The 23,362-nt window shown below is 37.9% G+C and overlaps 1 protein-coding gene across 1 annotated transcript in view; it reads left to right on the forward strand.

Annotated features, from left to right (window-relative positions):
• Window positions 1-661: 661 nt before the first annotated feature.
• The window catches only part of WDR49 (WD repeat domain 49), a 139,092-nt gene continuing 116,391 nt past the window's right edge, over window positions 662-23,362 (forward strand). Inside the window, exons 1-3 of the mRNA XM_042903330.1 lie at window positions 662-790; window positions 1,120-1,353; window positions 21,791-22,231. Coding sequence (XP_042759264.1) covers window positions 1,192-1,353; window positions 21,791-22,231 — 603 coding nt within the window. The 5' untranslated portion in view covers window positions 662-790; window positions 1,120-1,191. The remainder of the gene's footprint in view (window positions 791-1,119; window positions 1,354-21,790; window positions 22,232-23,362) is intronic.

A 23,362-nucleotide genomic window follows, 5' to 3' on the forward strand; every position in this document is an offset into this window, starting at 1 on the left:
GAGCAATGAAGTTTAATTACAAAGGAGGGAGATGAGCCGTGCCTGGGTGGCTCAGTCGGTTAAGCTTCTGACTTCAGCTCAGGTCATGATCTCAAAGTCTGCGGGTTTGAGCCCCATGCTGGGCTCTGTACTGACAGCTCAGAGCCTGGAGCCTGCTTTGGATTCCTTGGTTCCCTCTCTCTCTGCCCCTTCCCCACTCATGCTCTGTCTCTCTTTCTCAAAAATGAATAAACATTAAAAAAATAAAATAAGGGCCGCCTGGGTGGCTCAGTCGGTTAAGCAGCCGACTTCGGCTCAAGTCACGATCTCGCGGTCCGTGAGTTCCAGCCCCGCGTCGGACTCTGTGCTGGCAGCTCGGAGCCTGGAGCCTGTTTCGGGATTCTGTGTCTCCCTCTCTCTGACCCTCCCCTGTTCATGCTCTGTCTCTCCCTGTCTCAAAAATAAATAAAACGTTAAAAAAAAAAAATTAAAAAAAATAAAATAGAAAAGGAGGTAGCTGAATTGTCCTTTAAAAAAAAAAAACATTTACATCACGCATTGAAACCTTGAGGTCAGTAATTAGTTGTGTGGGCGGGGGTGGGGAGCGGGGAGGGTTAGGTAAAGTTGTAGTTGGCTTCCCTTTGGTTGCCAGGAAACACACAAAGGCAAGCAGGAGCAGATGAAACAAAGAATTGCACATTGCTGATAAAGTGGCCTTTGGAGGCAAGGCCTCCGTTGGGACAGAAGTCTTGCAGGGGCAAGTCACACAAGAAAATGGAGTTTAAACCCCTGACATGCTAACGGAAGCAAGGTTAGCCAAAGAAGTTCTGAGAAATTGCTTTTTTTAATGCGTTTCAAAGGAGATTTACAAGCTGCGTTCTGTATTGGTTGGTATAAACATGGGGGGAAGCTTTATCCATTTTTAATCAAGCCAGATTAAACAGAATATAAGGAGGGGTGTTTTAAAAGGATTCGATTGTAGATTTTGAAAGTAAACTGTGGAATTAAAGACATGTGGGGGTTGAGGGCTTTTACTCCCTACCTTGAACATTTTGGCTTGAACATTTTTCTCCTAATTGTCTGTCTTGAAATGTGCTTTCATTTTGGAATTCTGTTGCTAAATTGGGTTTGTTTTCAAAGGCACCTGTTGAATTAAAAAAAAAAAAAAAGTATAGAAAGAGTTGAAGGCAGCTGAAAAGAGGTGAAGCCATTATGAGTTACCCGAATGCACTTGAGTTGAACAAAGGGCCACAGCTGGGGTCAAAGAGCCCCAGGGGAACAGGAAGTGTGGCCACAGATGAAGACCACCACCCTGCCCTGCTTGAAAACCAGCTCTGTGTGGGCGACTTTTTCAAAATACAGAGTGCTTTTGAGGTAAGCCTTAATCTTAATTACTGGAGGGTTTAAATTGTTCATGAAGACTAGGATGAAACAGATTTTTCCCTTAAAATTGTTTATGTATTTAATGGTTAAGACCTTCCATGGTTAAGTGTCTGACTTGGGCTCAGATCTAGTGGTTCATGAGTTGGAGCCCCTCATCCGGCTCCGTGCTGACAGCCTGGAGCCTGCTTTGGATTCTGTGTCTCCCTTTCTCTCTGCCCCTCCCCTGCTCACACTGTCTCTCTCTCTCAAAAGTAAATAAACATTAAAAACAAACAGGGAATTGAAAAGAACTGATCAGGCTTGGATTTCACACCAGAGTAACGTTAGTCCTCAGTTCTGTGGGCCAAAAAATATGATTTAGTTCAAAATTGCCGCTGTTGAATATCCTTGCCATCAAGGAAGGATTAATTCTTGGACAAAATTTTTCTTAGAGATCACCATAGTTTTGGAAACCTAAAGGTTATGGTTGTGAGTGGGGACCAAGGTGACTCCCAGCACAACTGTCCTTAGGAAGTCTGGAAATGCAAATAAGCAGTTTGTAAACATTCTCCCCTGCTTCACTCCAAGTGACTCCATTTTGGGGGGGGGGGGGCACTTAATTGTCCCAGGATCTATGTGAGCAACAGTCTCCCACTTTTTTGGTAATTATTGGAACAATGCCAATCGACACAAAATGTAAAGTTTTCATTTTAATTCTACATATGAAATAGACCTTAGGAATTTTAACTATAAATAAATAAGTTCCTTCTATCTTAGCTAATTAATTTGGAATTCTGCAGCTGTGCATTGTAACCCACATACGTCAAAATGATTTTTAGTTTCTCATGTGAGTGCAAAGAAGTGCTCTTTCGTGCTGTGGAATTTAGGTAGACATGAGCCCTCCTCCTTTCTACTTCATTATGTTTGCTAAAATATGTTCTCAGGACCTCAGAAGATCCTCTGAGGGTGCTTGGGAGTATCCACATTAATTTGAGACAGACATGCAATATTTTGGAATACCACCTTGAAATTAATAAAGCATGATGAAATGTAACAATTATATCAGCCTGTAATTGGCATAAATTTTAATCTTCAGCTTTCTCCCCCCAAAAGAGTTGCTAACTACTGGAAAAGTCTGCTGTACCCTGTTTTGCATAACCAGTTAGAGTCTACCTATAATGATAAATTAATGTCCCAATTATATCAATCATTTCTTTATAATATAATCCATCATATTTAGTAGGAAAGACATGCTCTGCCCTACACTTTCCTCATTTTAATTGTCATATATTTGCTATTCATCCAACCCCATTTGCCTGAAAAATTTCAGTGTTGCTCATGTCCAATGCCCCAAATGGATCTGGCATATTTTGATAGACATAGCAAACATTTTGACAGCTTGAGAACATTCAGAAAAACGTAACTCCAGATCATGACAGCTTTGACTCCGCCATGAACAGAAATATGGTGGTTTGTTCTGCTAGGACACAAAGAATCTGAATTCTAGGGTCTGTTAGGAGAGTCGACATCCTGAAGTTGATGTGTTCAAGCATGAAACTGCTGCCGAAGGGTGGGAGTGGGTGTTCTCTTCAACCACTGATCAGCCTGGAGTGAAGCCAATGGAACAGGATAATCAGTCTCAAGATTTTTTTTTTTAACTTTAAATGTTTCAAAGATTGGATCACTTATCTTGAAATTACCAGTTGGAAAAGCAGGTATTACTGAGAGAGAAGAGATTGCAATTGGAGCTTGCATGAACATAGAAAATCTAATGACAGTTTAAAAAAAAAAAGAAATTGAGCTTTGCATATACACTTTTCAGAGAAAACGAAGTCTGTCCATTTTTCACAGACTCAACAGACACAGAATGGAATAATCCAATGGCAAATGTGCAACAGGACTAAAAGTTAGGCCCTTGAGACAGTCTGATTTCTAAACACAGCATGGATACTGAGAGAAGGATGATACACTTGATAATTTCACTGGAGTTCGGTCCATCTGTCATGAACGTTAGGCCCACAGGCCACAGGTGTAGATTGCTGTAAAAGGACAAATTGCCCTAAGTGTCCTGCAACATGGAACTCTAAAGGTGGTGATTTGTAGTCCAACCATTAAAGACATGCTCTTGGAAATGTGAAGATTCTGTCACTAGATCTCTTTATCTCCACTTTTTTTGGTACACAGATTGCTTATTTGGGGCTGAAGATTTGTCAGATATTAGATAAAGTCCATATCCTTAATTGAAAAATGGGGAGTTGCGCCTTTGAATTGCATATTGAATGTTTCACGTGTATTTCCAAATGAAATATACACACCGTATACATCTTAGTAGTAACATTTAGGAATAAAGCAAGTAATGCTTACATGTATTGTAAAGTGGTATAAATGACTCAGAGTCACTAACCGTAACCTCTTTTATCAGATTTCTTGGATTTAAATCCCAGTTTTTCCTCTAATAGTATGTCTTTGTGCAAATTACTTAACCCTTTGGGCCTTGGTTTCCTTTATTTCTAATGTGGGGGACAACAGATTTGTGGTGAAGATTAGATAAGCTGTTATCTGAAAAATACTTGGAAGAGTGCTTGACACAGAGTAAGTGCTCAATTAACATGGGTATTATTCAGGGAGTAGACACTGAATCACGTGGCCTCTAACATTCTCCTGATTCTAACTCCTACATTTCCTAAAGGGATTTAAACTTTGAATAACACAACTATGCTTTTACATTCCTTTTAGTTGCTGTAGGAAGTGGAAGCAGTGAGTTGCAAAGACAAATTCACATAGAAGTGCACAAAGGCATCATTCTTCACCTCTTATTTCACATTTTATTAGCATTCAAAAGATTTTAACTGATGTCTTGATCCTCATCTTTATTTTTTTTTAATTTTATTGTATTTTATTTTAAATCGATCCCCATCTTTAGAGCAAAGAAATTACCTGGATAGAAGTACTAGAAATTTCATTTTCTTTCAAGTGATGGTGTCCAAAAAGCCATATATCAACCTGAATGGAATGAAACTTGTATTCTTCAAAGAATTGTAAAATGGTTGTTACTCAAACTTCCCTGTAGCACTTGCAATGCTTAGAGAAATGGCATGGTCTCTGGATATTCATATTATTTTGATGTCCACCATATTTTACATTTTCTTAGATACTTCAAAAGCTATAGCTATTATGTAGAAAAAGATGGCTGTGGTTTGATGATTTTAGAGGAATGCAGATAAGTGAAAATTATGGTCCAAGGGAAAATGGAATTTTGGAAAAGCCCCATTGAGACCTGTTATATATTGAGTTTCTTCAGAGTCTGGCTATGTAAATTTCTGAGTATTTCTTCCCTTGAATTCTACATTGTTGACCTCTACACGCCAGGACTTTCTGTTCTTCGGTCCTGGATGCCCTGCTGCCTGTTTGGCCTTGGACTATGGTTTGCCCACCCTGCTGGACTCATTGGGTTGGGTTCCCACCTACCTCTGACAGCAGCTGTGTCTGTATATCATCTCCTGGAACTTCTGTTCTGGCCAAGGTTGTGGGCCCAGAATGAGGGACTGGCCCTATCCTGTCTATTCCATGCCGCTATTTGCCCCAGCCCTGCTAAATTTTTCGCTTAAATAGCTAGAAATGAAATCTAAACCACATGCAAAAGATGAGCTATTTATGCTCAAAGCATAAAACATTGAGAAAAGCATAGCAAAAATCCTAGTAGAATTTTTAACATCCCCAGAGATGTTCAGGGAGGTTCTCAGAACAAACCTATCTTGGGGGTAAATGGAATGTGCACAGTACACTTGTGCTAACTTAGTCTCAAAACATCAGAGAAGTTCAGAAGGCAATTCCACAGTTCCTGAAAATTGTGCTTGAGATGTAATAAAACGATTAAATCCACAGAATTTATGTTATCCTTATTCTTGGTGGTCTTTATAAAATTCGCAAGAGTCTGCCTATAGACAGATTCTACAGCTGAGCCTATGAATGATGCTTCCTTGTTCCAACAGGACAAAGCTGAAGGCTCTGAGATCCTACCAGGCGGTGTAGACTCTAAGGGAATATGGAAAGACGGATTAGGTCTTTCCTACCTTTGCTTTATTTGTCCTTTTTTTTTTTTTTTAAATTATTTTTTTCTTTGTCTTTTTTTTTTTAACATTTATTCATTTTTGGGAGACAGAGCACAAGCAGGGGTGGAGCAGAGAGAGAGGGAGACACAGAATCTGAAGCAGGCTCCAGGCTCTGAGCCGTCAGCACAGAGCCCAACGTGGGGCTCGAACTCACGAACCATGAGATCATGACCTGAGCTGAAGTCAAACACTTAACTGACTGAGCCACCCAGGCACCCCTATTTGTCCTTCTTTCTAATCCGTCAAGATTTCTCCCTGTTCCATAAGGCCCCAGTCTTCTCTCAGCCTTTTCATTGCTCATTGTATCTTCACTATTAAGGTCCCCAAATGGACAGGCCTTTTTGGACATATCTCATGTTCCAGAAGAATTCTTGTCTCTTGCTTCTTTCTTTTCCACTCCAGGCATTACTATCCTAAACACAAATAAAATCCCCCATCTTTGTTTCATTCCCTTTCCTTACAACTATTAGATTTTGCTTATCTCTGACAAAATAGGAGACAGTTCAGGAAGATCATTAAAAAAAAATTTAGGTAAAACTGATAGTTAAAAACTCTATATTATGTTATCCAGTAAAGTTCCACATTAGACAATTTATATTTTCATAGCTCATACACATTAGAGGTTTATTTCTTGCTCATATAAATTAGAAAGTAGATATTTCTAATTGGTGGGCAGCTCCAGGTAAGGATTCAGGTGCCCGGGCTCCTTCCATCTCTCACCATTTGTGATTGCCACGCATCAAGCTAGTAGCAGGAGTGAGAGCAAGAAGGGTCACATGTGGAAGGTTTTCATGGATCCCGGACACATCCCAACTGCAAGGGCAGCTGGAACACAGGTTATGTACACAGGCTGTGCCCAGAAAACAGTCTCATCCCCAATCCTTAGAGTTTGATGGTAGAAAAAGTTCTGTCTCTCCTAATAAACCAACATGCTTCCTTTCATAGATTAAGGAGAGTTCATGTGCCTAACAATGTTTTGTGGTTTGCCTTAATTGTCAGGCTTGAATTTAGTGTTCAATTAATACCGCTCTTCTTAATGTAGATTTTTCTGGAACAGCTATCTGCTATTTTCATTATATGACCCCTGTTCTTTTATCTTTGCTTTAATGGTCTAACCACCTATGTACCTTCATTGTAACTGAACTAAAACTCTTCCTGGAAATCAGTGGAGGTGAAAATGATGAATAAAAATTTAATATCTTTCAAGTATGATAAGATTTTATAAAGCACTTCTATAGGCATCATGTTATTTGATCCTCTCACCAGCCTGGAATGTAGGCAGGGTAGACATTTTTATTTCCCATTTACACACAAGAAGAATGAAGCGCAATAATATTTAATTGAATTACCTCATGGGGCAGAGCCAGGACCCAGGGACAGATTGTCAACTTTCCAGCCCATTGTATGACACGGCTCCCACTGGCCACAAGGCAACCTTGTGGGATGTTGTTGTAAAGAACAGGAGTCCGATAGGATAAGGACTTGGTTAACAAACCAACCACGTTAAGTTAATAACACATAGGCGCTCAGCCCTCGTAACTTGGGATTAACGTACAATCAGCAAATAATCAATAATCAAATCAATGCAGAGAAAAGGTGGAAGAAAAAAAGGAAAAATAAGAATAATTTAGTACTTTATTATTATTTTTTTCCTTTCTAAAGACATCTTATGGGGCGCCTAGGTGGCTCAGTCAGCTAAGCATCTGACTTGAGCCCAGGTCATGATCCCATGGTTCATAGGTTTGAGCCCCACGTTGGGCTCTGTGCTGACAGCTCAGAGCCTGGAGCCTGTTTTGGATTCTGTGTGTGTGTGTCTCTCTCTCTGCCCCTCGCCTGCTCACACTCTGTCTCTCTCTCTCTCTCTCTCTCAAAAATAAATAAACATAAAATAAAATTTAAAAAAAATAAATAAAATAAAGGCATCTCAATGGAGGCTTATGAGAAGGTAAACAGGTAAAGCTTAATCCAGAACTCTGTTATATAGTACGTTGTACATTCAGCAGCCTCAGTCAATTCATGACCTGCTAAACAAAGGCGGTAGATCAGAGCATTTCTTACCTCAACTCTCTTCGTGGAATCAAAAAACCCATTTTTGGTGGCAGCAGGAAATCAGTGAAGCTCAGGGGGGTCTCCCCTACCGCTCACCCAACATTAAGGTAATAATAACACAAAGCAAATCCAACACCACTGCAGCTGGTACAATTGGAAATGACTGACATTCTTTGGAGGTTTTGTTTGACTTGCTAGAATTCGTGGTTGAGGCTAGCAAACAATGTCATCACCAAAACAAAAGCAAGTAAAGTTGTTTGTCAACACACATGAAAAATCGGCCTTCTTAAACACTGCTGACTTTGTGCCGAATTTTGTGATGAGTTCTAACAGCTTCATACCCTTTCCCATTTCTCTGTGTGCTTTTGGAGCAGGTGCTTATAAAAATTGATCCGGGTCAAAGAGGGTGGTGAAGAATGCTTTAGGTGAACAAATATTTTAACCTTGAGCTTTGGCCAGGATTGGAGCAGAGAAGGCAACCAAGAAACTTGTTATAAAGGTGAGAGAGAGAGAGTACAGTGCCTGTTGCTATTCATTTGTGGTGCATCAACTTAGCCAGACCTGTAGACCAAGGGCACGGCCTACTTTCTCAATTTTCTTGAGAATTAAAAAAGAAAAACAAAACAGGCAACCGAAGAACTATAATGTGTGCCATTACTGCACATTTGTCATTCATTACCAAGTATATTACACTCATTGATAACACAACCTACCACCCCAGGAAGTCTCTGGATTGTCCCTTGGTGATTTCCAACTTTTTCCCAAGCCTCTGCTTCACACTTCCACAAGCACCTCAGGGTCTTTTCCCCCCTCATCGTGTCTTACCACCATTTCATGGATATATGACCCCCATTAAATCTGGACTCTCTGGGCACTGACATTCTCTGCTGAGGACTATCAGGGACACTGTTTTCCTCTACTCCTTCCCCTTCCACGTGTGCACATGTTCTTCTCTAATTCTCTCAACACTTCTGAGGCCAGGTTGCCACATTGCTCCAGACCTGCGTTGTCCAATATGGTGGCCATGAGCCCCAGGTGGTTATTTAAATTAAAGTGAAAATTAAAAAAAGAAGAATTTAATAAAATGAAAGTTCAGTTCTTCACAAGCACCAGCCATATTTAAAGTACTCAGTAGCCACAAGTGGTTAATAGCTATCATATTGGATAATTAAGTTTATAGAATGTTTTTATCATTGCAGACAGTCCTATTGGGCAATGCTGTTTTGGACCCTTCTCATGGTATCCTACTAATTTGTTCCATTTCTTCGTTTCTGGTTACATTTATATGGCAAAGAGGTTACTCCTTCTGTAAACCTACCCGGAGGTTGAAGAAAATATTTTTCTTCAGAAAATAGAGCCTGGAGGCCAGAAAATATTTTCCTTCACTCTAGTCTCAGACCTATTTTTCTACATTTCTTCCCTGGGATGGTAAAGAATACGTAACATCTATTCCTTTCAGGGGAATCCTTATCTCCTCATCCGATCCCTTTCTACCTCCCCACAGGTAGTTAGTCTAGATTTATGGTTCCAACATATCAGTCACAAAATTATCCAGCACTGTAACATTACCCAAATTATTTAAGTCATGCTGGTCATATTTTAGTTATTTGAATGATTTGACAGTATTGCTATTTTAGGGCCTATCAAATGCTGGTGTCAGCTTGGAATATTCCTGCCCCCTCCCCCACAATTTCCCAGCAAACTCATACTCATACTTCATATTTACGTACTTCTCTCTCAAGAAAGTCTTCTCTCACCATCAAGGCTGGGTTATCACCTTCCCAGGTTTCTGTTCACCTCTTTTTGTAGCTTTCTGTATGTTCTTTTTGTTGTTTTAATTGCATATGCCCTAAGTACAATGCTGTTATTTAAAACCAAGTCGAAGGATCAGGCAGGCAGAGAGAAGTCAGTGCGACATCAATAGATCCCAGAGGGTGGACACTATGGATGCAGATGAGATATCTGGAGAAGAGAGCAGAGTGTCTAAGACAGATCTTAGGGAATTTTTTCAAGGAGGTAGAGAAACTGGAGTGGATACAATAAACAAAGAAGCAAGGTTATTTCCTGGAAGTTGAAAGGAGAGAAGCAAACAGAAAACGAGAGTATAGCCAGTGAAATACAATTTCATTCATTTTTATGATTCCTATTTAACAGTCCCTTTATTATTAAAACAAAGGTAGGAGGAAAACATTATTCTCATTGTAAATAGTTGAGTCACACGTGAAATTGCCCTCTTACCACGGCCCACCCTCAGCCACTGCTCTGCCCCAAGTTAACTACTCTTGTGTTGCATCTTTCCAGTGTATTTTTTATTCATTTCTGCCCATAAATGCACATCCCCATATCACATATAGTTCTATTCTTCATAACTATGTCTACATATTTTATGCATTCAAGGACAAAATGCCACACAAATAGCTCCTAATCATGTGAAAAGATATTCAAATTCACTAGGAATTTGATTTGAAATGCAAATAAAAAAAGAAGACATCTTTTTTCATTCATCAGCTTGGCAAAGATTACCAATATATATTGTTGGCAAAGAATCAGGGAAATGGGTACTATTATTAAGACTGAATTGTCAAAGCTTTTTTGGTAGGCCGTTTTCCAGAACATATCAAATGTAAAATGTATCCAATGTGTACTTTTTGAATGAGCAATTCCAATTCTATAAGCTATCCTAAATGAATTATGACATGCATAAAAAAAAATCTATGTACAAGAATATTCATTGTAATTCATTTTAATATTGTCAGTAAGATGGACTATTTAAAATGGCCCAAATATTTGTCAATAAATGAATAGATAAGGAAATGACAGTATACTCCTACTACTCAGCTATTAAAAAGAATAAGGCAAGCATATGAAATTGTCAGGATTTACTGTTCAGTGGAAAAAGGAAAATTGCAGAACCGTGCAAATCATATTCTAAAATGAAAAATGTCTGTGTTTCAATATGTATTGAGGTCTCAATCACGGAAAAATAGAATCTTACTTGTAGCAGGACAAGCATAGCAGATGACTTGTGGGCACCTTATCTATATTGTAATTCAGAGCAAAGATAAATGTCATTAAAATGTCAGCATATCTAATAACCTAAAAATTCCATGGTACTCTCCTAAATGTGTATCTAACAACGCTGAATTTAAGCAATGCTGAATTTAAAAGTGACACCTTTTACAAATACTTCGAGCTTCTACTAAGTAATGTTTCTCCACCAGCTTCCTTTCGCTGAGTTTTAACATTAAGAGACAGACTGTGGAGACCTATTTTATTGCCTTCATTTTACATGAGAGGAAACAAAAATCTAAAACAAAGGGATTTGTTTTTGTCCAGCTCCATTTGACTTGTGGGCAAAGCCAGAACATTGCTCAGTGTCTTCTGATATCCATTTCCGTCCCTTTTCTCATGGTGGACAACCCTAAACTTCGTTTAGAATTGTTTCGAATTTTCCAACATTATTTTACACAGTATTTTCCTATAACTTGACCATTGTTTATTACTATGATCTCCTTCTGAAATTTGCTGTTACTGGTAAAACAGATGAGCATCTCTTCTGCAATATGGAAGAGGACGGTAAAAATATTTTCATCCATTATCTCATTCTTGCAACAGGTATTTATTGAATGTCTACCCTGTGGGATTTGAAAAGCACTTAGACCCTGACCTTCCTTCACAGAAGGGTATATGCCAACAAGTAAACTTGCAGTTGCTCTGTAATCACTCCGTGCTCTGAGGAAAGAACAGAACTGGGAGAGCATACGGCTCACATTGGGGAAGGGCCTCCTGGAGGGCTTCTTGAAGGAAGTAAAGTCAAAGCCGCCACCTGAGGGAAGGGCATCACGCAGGCAGGTAAATGCAGGTTGGGAGATTAGTTTTCTGGAAAAAGGATATGAAGTGCAGAGTTTGGTTGGGCAGAAGTAGTTGGTACTTTCAGGCATCCATTTACCTGTGTCTTTGTTAGTCACAAAATTTTAATTCTGTCCAGACTCGTGAGCCCTCGAATCATTGATATCATCCTGTAAATGAAAATTAAAACTAAAATTCACTGAAGCAAGCCAAAAAAAAAAAAAAAAAAGGCAATATGAACCTTGGCTGGCAGACTAGTGTCTCCTGTTGTGCTGTTCAGTCTCTCATGAAAGTTGGTAGGTGAACATAGCAGACGATGATTTAAACTGATGCATCTGTTTTGAAATAGCATATCTAATCTTCTGCTCCAGAAGATGTTCACAAGGGTTGACAGCAAACGCTAATACATATTCATAACCAATAGGCTTCGTAACCAAGGGAAATTGAGGCAAGTGCAACAGAATGCAGCATGAGACAGCAGCATGTTAATTTTAAATTTAATTATAGAGATGGAGGAAAGAATGCATTTTGATAGTGCACACTCATTCAGCTGTCATGGAACATTACCCCCAAATCATGCCAAATATTTGACAAGAAGAAATAGTATTTTGGGTGAAATGCTTGATAAAACTAGCAGGTTCTGGAGAAAATGAGACTCTGAAACCGTATTAGAAACTATTTTTCATGTAGAGAAAAAAAAAGCATTGCAGAATTTTAATGATAGGAAGTAAAAAAAAAATAAATAAAAAGCTTTCAAACTAAGGAAAGGTTTCTGGTCTATAGAATATTTTCAACATGCGTAAATGCTAAATTCAGTTTGAAGAGCATGCATCTTGTTGTCTTGTTCAAAGCTGATACCAAATGCTTCAAATAGTCTTTGGCGTGGAGCAGTTGCTTGATAATTATCTGTTGAATATGAATATGAATGAATACATAAACCTACCCCATGCTACTTTGTCTGATGTACAAGTTTAATATATATTTATTAATGACTAGATCAGTGGATGGATGGATGGATGGGTGGGTGGAAATATCCGCCTAAGCCAAGTCACATTTTGTTTTTGTTTTTAATTTTTTTTAACGTTTATTTATTTTTGAGACAGAGAGAGACAGAGCATGAACAGGGGAGGGGCAGAGAGAGGAGGGAGACACAGAATCTGAAGCAGGCTCCAGGCTCTGAGCTGTCAGCACAGAGCCCGACGCGGGGCTCGAACTCACGGACCGTGAGATCATGACCTGAGCCGAAGTCGGACACTTAACCGAACGAGCCACCCAGGCACCCCATGCCAACTCACATTTTGGCATTAATTCGCAGGATTCATTACTCACCAGTGAATGGTGGCAGTGAACTTTGGGTCAGTGACATGTTAACCCACTGCTAGCTTTGACATGGGAGAAAATACCTAGATTTCTGAGGAAATTGGATTGTCAGTCTCTCCATAGTTTTTAACTGGCACTTATATTCTTACCTTGGGCAAATCCTTATTTACAGAGCAGGGAAAAAAGAGGAAAAAATTTCTTTCCCTATTTCATTAAAAAATATTGCTACAGGGGCACCTGGGTGGCTCAGTCGGTTCGGCGGCCGACTTCAGCTCAGGTCATGATCTCACGGTCTGTGAGTTCGAGCCCCGCGTCGGGCTCTGGGCTGACAGCTCAGAGCCTGGAGCCTGTTTCAGATTCTGTGTCTCCCTTTCTCTCTGCCCCTCCCCCGCTCGTGCTCTGTCTCTCTCTTCTCAAAAATAAATAAACATTAAAAAAAAAAATATTGCTACAGGAAAAAGTTAAGGAAAAAATAAATATAAATACCATTTCTAAAAGTTGGCAGAATTTAAAAGAAGGAAGCGTCTGCTTTAAAAATGTATTGCTTTGTTTTGCCAGCAAGTATGTGAACGTTTAGGCTTATTAGAACTTTTTTTTCAGCAGCCAATTGGTGAGTCTTAAGAGGAATGAGCTCAGTGGGGGTTTTGGGTATAGACAATCTCATACTTTACTGATGGAAATGTAAATTTGTTCAACTTTTTGGAGGAGGATTTGGCAAGATATATCAAATGCTTTAAGAATATTTAAATTCTGACCCAGCAATTATGTTTCCAGGAAATTTCCCTCAGGAAATAATTGGACAAATAAGCAAAGACATATGTGTTGGGATGTTTATTGCAGGACTGTTTATATAAAACAACAAAGCATTGGGAACAATTGAAATTTTTACTACTGTGGGGCCATAAATTGTATATCTTCTCCATAGAATATTGTGCAGCTGTTAAAAATGAAGGTAAAGACCAACCTATATTGCACAAGGCAACCTTCATGATATGCTGTAACGTGGAAAAGCAGCACACAAAGATACATATATCATGACACCATTTCAGAAATAATACACAGGTATTTCTATTTCTGCCCAGAAGAAAATCTGAGACGTTGATGGCATTATGGAGGATTTTAATTTTGGGGTTATTTATATTTTCTATTTTCTATAGTAAACATGAACTACTTTGTGCAAAAAAATAATTTTACAAATGTATTGGCACACTTACACATTACTAATTGAAAGCACATGATCGCTTCTTAATTTAAAGAAAGGCTGTCAAGTTTCTTACAAAGGGTATATTTTTGGAGGTTTGCACTTAGGTTTTAGTGCTTAGTTTTGACATAAGTTATAGTGAAATCCAAATCTTACAAATCTCAAAGGCTGGAGGAAGTTTTACAGAGTTCGTGCTTCTTTTTTTTTTTTTTTTCTTTTTTTTTATAAGAATAGCTTATGAGAACTGAGCGTATCTGCAGAAAATGCTTTCTAGGCAAAAGGAAAGGATTTTTCGAATATTCTTTGAAAGGTTTTCAGGCAGACAGGAAGATTTTCTAAATGTCTAAAGTTGTGCCCACTGAGATAATCAAGCAGACATCCTGAGTATGTTAGCTTTTTTTGCAAGAAAAGTTGGAAGCAATACTGGGTTGTTTTTTTTTTTTAATTGCTCAATAGTTACATAGACATAGCGAAATAAATTTACAAGCATTATCTTAGAAGAGCTGAATGAGAATATGTTTTCTAATAGAGCAGACATTTTTCACGTTTATTATAAGAGAAGTTTCAAAAATACGGGGGTATTAATTTTTTACCTCAAAAAGAACCAGACAGATGGGGTGCCTGGGTGGCTCAGTTGGTTAAACATCCAACTCTTGCTTTTGGCTCAGGTTATGATCTTGCAGTTGGTGAGATCGAGCCCCTCGTTGGGCTCTGTGCACTGACAGTACGAGGACTGCTTGGGATTCTCTTTTCTCCCTCTCTCAACTTCTCTCTCCTCTCTCCCACCCCAGAAAAAAATAGAAATGAAAGGGTATACTTTCAAAATCTGTTAGGAGTTTTTGTTTGGAAAGTCTATATTCAAATTGGAACAAATGTCCACTGGAAGAAGGTTTTATTAAAGCCATACTTTGTACTATAGCCAAATTAAATTTTCAACTGAAGGGACTGACAGTTAATTATTTTAGGCTGTATGTTTTATAATGAAATCAAATTTCCTAAATTCTTTATATTCCCCTAGCTATACTAAATATATGCTTGTGAATTTAGGTTGATGTGGATGTGTCTTCAACAATAATAACTTAAAGTTGTAATAAAATTATTTAATGTAAAGAAGGCCTATGTGCAGATTATCTTATTGGACCTTCATACAAACCCTGAGAGATGTTATGACTGACTTGTGGGCCCACAAATTTTAGGTAGTGAATTCAAGCATGATATTCAGATGTTAACTAAATGAGTATTAATTTAGATATATACGTATACTTAAACACATATACATGTATTTTTTTCCCCAAAATGACTCAAAGGTATGTTATTTTGCCACTGAGTACTGAATCTAATACAGATTGAGAGTTTATAGCAACCAAATCATGGTATATGGAAGCTCATTTTTAGATTGAAGGATTATTTTCTCTTTCTTCCTGTGGAGTTACCTTCTGCCAAGAAGTCCAGGATAGGAACCTCTGGCTCACCTAAAGTTCATAAAGTAGCAGTTGAAATGGCTCATGACGAGGTACAGGCTACCGTGAGTCACAATGACAAGATGTTGGTCTTGTATGCATGAAATGGTCTTGGGCTCTGGAAACGGGTAGGTAAACTTTACTTTCACTGGGCTCACTTGGAACAGTTTTGTATTTGAGGAAGACCAACTGACACGGTGTATACGGTTGCTATTTCGTATTAAGCCCCAAACTAGCACCTGCTACCCCGATGGCAATGGTCACAGAAACTGAGAACTTCGCATAATCCTGTTAGTCGAGTCTCCTTCACATAATCTTCGGCCCGCTGAGAAGTCTCTTAGAAGCTAATTAGCAACTAGCCCCTCCTGATAGATAGGATCAGTTTACTAAAATTAGTAATTATGTACACCTCCAAATCCTTACACACACACACACACACACACACACTCACACACACACACCAACAAATGAATTTAGCTAAATCCTTAGAGAAGACTCATTGCTGGTGTGAAGTCCTTCTGTTCTTTAAACTATTTAGCAGGAAATTAACATTTCTTGGGTATAAATGTGGTGTACTCACATTAAATTATCCCATGTGGTCCACATAAAATATCAGCTAAGCCTGGTAACAGCACTAACAGTTAGTTATTATCTCTATTTATTTACTTTGAGAGCACACGTGTGTGCATGTGTATGAGTGGGGGGGGGGGCAGAGAGAGAGAGAGAGAGAGAGAGAGAGAGAGAGAATCTCAAGCAGGCTCCACTCTGTCAGCACAGAGCCAGACACAGGCCTCATTCCCACACACCCATAAGATCATGACCTGAGCTGAAATCAAGAGTCAGTCACTCAAACGACTGAGCCACCCAGGCACCCCTTATTGTCCCTATTTAGAGGTACAGTAACTGAAGCTAAGGCTTAGACCTCCAATTGCACACCTACACTCTCCCTACCACAGTGTGCGATGAGTATAATATAATGGAATGAGTGAATTAATTCTAGTACCAGAAGATAAGTGGGAGCCACTGATAAAATGAGAATTAACTGTGAGGTTGAAGTTAATGCATATGTGCCTTTAAGTTTATATAAAAGATCACATACTTTCTTGTACATTTAATTTATTAAAGCTGGCATATAATAGAATTAATAAACATAAACCACATACTGACCAAGGCATAATGCTTCTTGAAACAAGTTGGGCATTTTTAATAGCAAATTCGTTTTTTTCTTTTTTTTTTAATTTAAAAAATTTTAATGTTTATTTTTTTATTTTTGAGAGAGAGAGAGAGAGACAGAGCACAAGTGGGAGAGGGACAGAGAGAGAGGAGGCACAGAATCCAAAGCAGGCTCCAGGCTCTGAACTGTCAGCACAGAGCCCAACGTGGGGCTTGAACCCATGAACTGTGAGATTATGACCTGAGCCAAAGTCAGACACTTAACAGACTGAGACACCCAGGTGCCCCAATAAAAGCAAATTCCTAAATTTTAACCAAAGGTATGGCAAAAACTGGTTTTATTTTCAAACTTAAATCACTAAACAGTCAATAATAGAGCTTCAGGTATATTATATAGTTGCTCTTTTCTGTCAAACTTCCTAAATTGGGAGTATTCCTCAAATCTCCCAGTGCAGAGTGACATTATCAATGTGTAGAAAATTATAAAGGTTATTGTGTATGTTACTTTGGGGAAGAAAGTTTGTCATCTTGTTTATGGTCTAGTTGTAATTCTGTATTTTAGAATATAAAAAAGACTCATTTTGGTATTTATCAATCAAAACAGTTTCCTGTTCTTAGAAATAAAAATAAATCACTAACTCATACGAAGAAAATACTCTGAGATTCAGCTTTAAAATGTTTTGAACATAACATAATATAATAACATAAATATGCAGCTGATTGATGTCATTATAGAACAGTTTAAAATAAAACTTTTGATCAACATTGACTTAGCTTTCAGAAACAGTTTGCAGTCTTGGCTCAAATGGAGTGGTTTTAGGATCAGATTTCTTTCTCCACACTTAAAATCTGGGTCACTGAAAATTTTCCATCTCTCTAAATGTTTGGGGCTAAAAATAATTTAACAAACAAAAGAATGATGGACTTCTGAGTAGTTCAAAGGGATGTATACCAATTATTTCTCAGAACGTTAATTTAATTAAGTTAAAAGCCTAGACCAAATTCTATTAAACACTTGACTACTTAGTTTTTGCTCACATGATACCTCACTTGATTTTTTTTTATTAAGATGTCATATTTTTAGAGTAGTTTTAAGCTAACAACAAAATTAAGGGGAGGGTACAGAGATTACCTATATACTCCCTACCCTGAAACATGCATAGCCTCCCCCATTATCAACATCCCCAACCAGAGTGGCACATTTGTTACAGTTGATGAACCTACATTGACCTATCATAATCATCCAAAGTCCACAGTTTACATTAGGATTCACTCTCGGTGTTGTATATTCTGTGGGGTTTGGACAAATGCATAATGATGTATATCCACCATTATGGTATCATTCAGAGTAGTTTCACTGCCCTGAAAATCCTCTATGTTCTGCCTATTCTTCCCTCCCCCACTCCTCCAACCCCTGGCAACCGCTGATTTTTTTTACGGTCTCTGTAGTTTGGTTTTTTCCAGAATTTGATGTATTTGGAATCATACAATATGTAACCTTTTCCAGAGTGGCTTTTCTCATTTAGTACTATGCATTTCCAGGTCTTTTCATGATGTGATAGCTCATCTCTTTTTAGCGCTGAATAATATTCTATTCTCCAGACATGCCTCAGTTTATTTATCCATTCACCCATTGAAGGACATCAACTGGGTTTCTTCCAAATATTGGCAATTATGAATAAAGCTACTATAAACATCTGTGCAGTTTTTTTGTGTGGACATAATTTTCAGTTCATTTGGGTTAAGACCAAGGAGTGTGATTGGTGGATCATATAATAAGAATGTGTTCAGCTTGGTAAGAAACCGCCAAACTATCTTCCAAAGTGTCCGTCTGATGTTACATTCCCATCAGAAATGTATGAGAGTTCCTGTTCTAGATCCTTGCTGGCATTTGCTGCTTCAGTGTTCCAGATTTTGGCCATTCGAATGGGGTGTGTAGTGATACCTTGTTGTTTTAATTTTCATTTCCCTGATGACATATGATGTTCTTTTCATATGCTTATTTGCCATCTGTATCTGTATATCTTCTTTTGTGAAGAATTCAGTAAGGTTTTTGGCCCATTTTTAAGTTGGGTTGTTTTCTTATTGTTAAATTTTAAGAATTTTTAAGACATATTTTGGATGAGTTCTCTATCAGATATATCTTTTGAAAATATCTTCTCCAAGTCTATGGCTTTTCTTCTCATTCTTTTCACATTGTATTTCACAGAGCAGAAGTTTTTAATTTTAATGAAGTCTATGAATTCTTTCTTTCATGGATTATGCCTTTGGTGTTGCATCTAAAAAGTCATCTCCAAACTGAAGGTCATATAACTTTATTTCTATGTTATCTTCTAGAGTTTTATAGTTTTGTGTCTTACATTTAGTTCTGCAATCCATTTTGAGTTAATTTTTCTGAAGGGTGTAAGGTCTGTGTCTAGATTCGTTTTTAATCATGTGGATGTCTGGTTATTCCAGCACCACTTGTTATAAGTATTATCTTTTCTCTATTGTATTGCCTTGGACCTTTTTCAAAGATCTATTGACTGTATTTATATGGGTCTATTTCTGATCTCTCTGTTCCATTGATCTTTTTATCTGTTCTTATGCCAATAACGCACTATTTTGGTACTTACTGTAGCTTTATAGTAAGTCTTGAAGTCAGGTAGTTAGTCCTCCAACTTTGTTCTTGTCCTTTAATATTGTGTTAGCTCATCTGGGTATTTGGCTTCTCCATATAAACTTTAGAATCAGGTGGTTGATATCCACAAAATAATTTTCTGGGATTTTGATTGGAATTGCAAAGAATCTATAGATTATTTTTGGAATAATTGAGATCATAACAATATTGAATCTTCCTATCTTGGATCTTGGAATATCTCCATTTATTTATTTCTTCTTGATTTCATTGATTGGAGATTTGTAGTGTTTACCTTGTTTAGGTCTTATAAATATTTTGTTAGATTTATATTCATTTCATTTTTCTGGTTACTGATATAAATGGTATTGTGTTTTTAATTTCAAATTCCACTTATTTGTTGTTGGTATATAGCAAAGCAATTGATTTTATATATTTTCCTTGTATCCTGCAGTCTTGCTGTAATGGCTTATTAGTTCCAGGAGTTTATTTGTTGGTTCTTTCAGGTTTTCTACATAGATGATTATGTCATCTGTGAACAAAGATAATTTTATTGATTCTTTTCTAATCTTTAAACCTTTTATTTCCTTTTCTTGTCTTATTGCCTTAGCTAGAACTTTCATTATGATGTTAAAAAGCAATTGTGAGCTATCTTGTACCAGATATTAGTAGGAAAGCTTCCAGTTTCTCACCATTGAGTGTGATGTCAGATGTCCATTTTTTTTTTTTTTTGCAGATATTCTTTAGTAAGTTGAGGAAGTTACCCTCTATTCTTTGTTTACCAAGAGTTTTTATCATAAATGGCCATTGAATTTTGTCAAATGCTTTTTCTACATGTATTGATATATCAATTAATTTTAAAAACAATTTTATTGTAACTGATATTGCCATATACACTTTACAGATGGGGAGAGTAAGCCTCAGCACTGAAGTAAAGTTCCTACAATTACTGGTGGAATTAGGGTTAAATCTGCAATTACTTGACTTGCTCTACAATATGCTTCCTCCCAGAGCTTACTATCAATCCTGACTCTTTGGCTCCAAGGTAGTAGGAAAAGTAGATTTCTTATCATGAATCTCACCAAACTCAACAACCTATTAAATAGTAAAATGTATACTTATTTGAAATATTATTACTTCAAATAATAATAATAATAATAATAATGATATAGTATTATTCTCTTTATTCACAGATTTTGTATTTGTGAGTTTGCCTGCTTACTAAAATTTATTTGTAACCCCAAAAATGAATCCTGAAAACACTTTCATTGTCATTCACAGACATGTACAGAGTGGCGAAAGGTTTCTGCCTCCAATGTTCATATTCCAGGATGAGGTCAAACAACATAACACTCTACCTTTTTATTCTAGCACTCACACTGCAAACAAGCGTCTAACTTGAAGTCTACTAATACCAAGTTCATTTTGCATTTTTTGTTTTTGTTGGTTATTTCACTGTTTAAAATGGTCCCCAAGTGTGGTGGTAAGGTTCTGATTAGTGTTCCTAAGTACAAGAAGGCTATGATGTGGGGTCATCTGGGTGGCTCAGTCTGTTAAGCATCTGACTTTGGCTCAGGTCATAATCTTGCAGTTTGTGGGTTTGAGCCCCGTGTCGGGCTCTGTGCAGACAGCTGAGCCTGGAGCCTGCTTTGGATTCTATGTCTCCCTCTCTTTCTCTCTCTCTACCCCTCTCAGCTCATGTTCTCTCTCTCAAAAACAAACATTAAGAAGGCAGTGATATGCCTTATGGAGGAAATACAGGTGTTAGATAAACTTTGTTCTATTGGTCATGAATTAAATATTAATAAGTTAACTTAATATGCTAAGTTAAGTGTCTTTAAACAGAAACACACAAAACAAATTATGAATTGATCAAGTGATGAAAATATTGTGACCAAAGGGTCATAGAAACATAACTCTGTATTTCGTCTCTGAACTATGGTTCAGTAGCTGCTAATTTAGTATTTGCAAAGACTTTATAGAGCATAAGTGCCACTCATCACAAAAATCAAACATATATGCTTTTACTGTAGTGGTGTACTTGTAATTTCACTGTAATGGTGTATTTACCAAAGTGGACTGCTTGCTTATGGATTAAAGTTTCACTGTGGTATAATTTCACTGGCTGTGCTAAACTCTGTTCATCTATCTTCTGTCAACCACTATACTAGTTTCCTACTGATGTTATAACAAATTAGCACAAACATAGTGGCTTAAGCCACAAGTTTATTATCTTACTTTGGAGGTCAGAAGTCCAAAGTGGGTTGGACAGGGCTAAAATCAGGATGTGTCAGAATTGTCTTCCTTCTGGAGTCTCTAATGGAAACTCTGTTTCACCTTTTCCTGCTACTGGAGGTGCTTGCCTTCCTTGGAACATAGCCCCACGTTACTCTGACTGCTGCTTCCATCATGATATCAAATCATTGACTCTCCTGCCTCCCTTTTCCAGTTATAAGGACATTGGTTATTGAGAATGTCAGCTTGTAGCCCTGTCAGTTATTTGCTCCCCAGCCCAAATTAACTTAAGTATAGTTATAAAGTAAAAGACAACTTTTTTTTTTAAGCTGGGAAGACTTGCTGATTGGGTCCACATTTGGGTGTGGTATGGTACAATGCCCTAGTACTTATGATGCTTTCACTATCATCTTGTTTTCATTCCTATTTCTAGCCCTCAGAACCATGTCAGACTATTTGCATGTCCAGAGAAGAGTTCATGCAAAGAATGACAGAGATTGTTGGTTGGGGCACAAAGGAAGAATATGGGGAGTTCTTTGACAAAGTGGATGTGGCCCAAGATGGCTTCATTAACTGGGACAAGTTGACTTCATTTATGCTGTTAGCACTTCATGAGAACGATGAACGAGCAAAGGCAACTGTGGTTCCCCAGTGGAAAGACCTTGAACTCCTTCCAACGAAACACAAGGACATCATTCAAAAAGTAATTTTCTTAAAAAGTTCAAGTCGTTATCTGACCATCAGTAAAGAAGGTTTATTAGGAATCTGGGGAGAGAATTTAAAGCTCCAAGAAACATTTCCCATCACTTCAGATGCCACCAAGCTTAAACACCTGTGGGTGACAAGTATGGTTTCTCTGGAAAATATAAACAAGGTACCATGTCTTTATAAATAAATTATTGCCTGTAAAAGGGGAAAAATGATAGGATGGGGCTCCTGATCAATATCAAGTATAACACCAGCAGGGACTGAGAGCTTCAGTCCCACTTTGTGCCTCTCATCTGATCTGGAGGGAATGCGAGTAGAGCCAGTGAGCTTCTCAATCTCCCAGACTGTTTTCTTCAGCTCCTTTAAAGGACACAGCTGACAGTGACTCAGATTCTTGGCTCTGTCCCAAATGTGGCCATGCTGCATTACTGGCTGGTAAGACGTTTCTGACTCCACAGTTTATGGTAGAATCATGGGTCTATATGAGGCACTGAGAGGTTATTACAATGCATGGCACAACTCAGTGCAATCACAGGGAACTGCTTATCTGATTTTAACCACGGTTCAATTTCTTAATTCTGATGGGTAGGGCCCACTCAGTACAAATATCCTTATGTAACAGCCTATGAGCAAGATAATGTATTGAAAGGAAAATCAGTGTGTGAGGGAAGGATGAAGATAACTTAAAGAATCCATATTCTTAGTATTTTATATTAAGCAGATGATAAACTTCACTATGAAAATTAAAAAAAAAATCTTTTAACATTTATTCAGTTTTGAGAGAGAGAGACAGAGCATGAGCAGGGGAGGGGCAGAGAGAGAGGAAGACACAGTATCTGAAGCAGGCTCCAGGCTCTGAGCTGTCAGCACAGAGCCCGACGCAAGGCATGAACCCATGGACTGTGAAATCATGACCTGAGCCGAAGTCGGATGCTTAACCAACTGAGCTACTCAGGTGCCTCTACTATGAAAACTTTTAAATGCACATACAAGCAGAGATAACAGTATTTTTTTTAATTTGTTTTATTTTTTATTTTTTTAAATTTACCTCCAATTTAGTTAGCATATAGTGCAACAATGATTTCAAGAGTAGATTCCTTAGTGCCCCTTACTCATTTATCCCATTCCTCCTCCCACAACCCCTCCCATAACCCTCAGTTTGTTCTCCATATTTACGAGTCTCTTCTGTTTTGTCCCCCCTCCCTGTTTTTGTTATTTTTGTTTCCCTTCCCTTAAGTTCATCTGTATTGTCTCTTAAAGTCCTCATATGAGTGAAGTCATATGATTTTTGTCTTTC

This window comes from Panthera leo, chromosome C2 (genome assembly GCF_018350215.1).
Source record: "Panthera leo isolate Ple1 chromosome C2, P.leo_Ple1_pat1.1, whole genome shotgun sequence".
NCBI lineage: Eukaryota > Metazoa > Chordata > Mammalia > Carnivora > Felidae > Panthera > Panthera leo.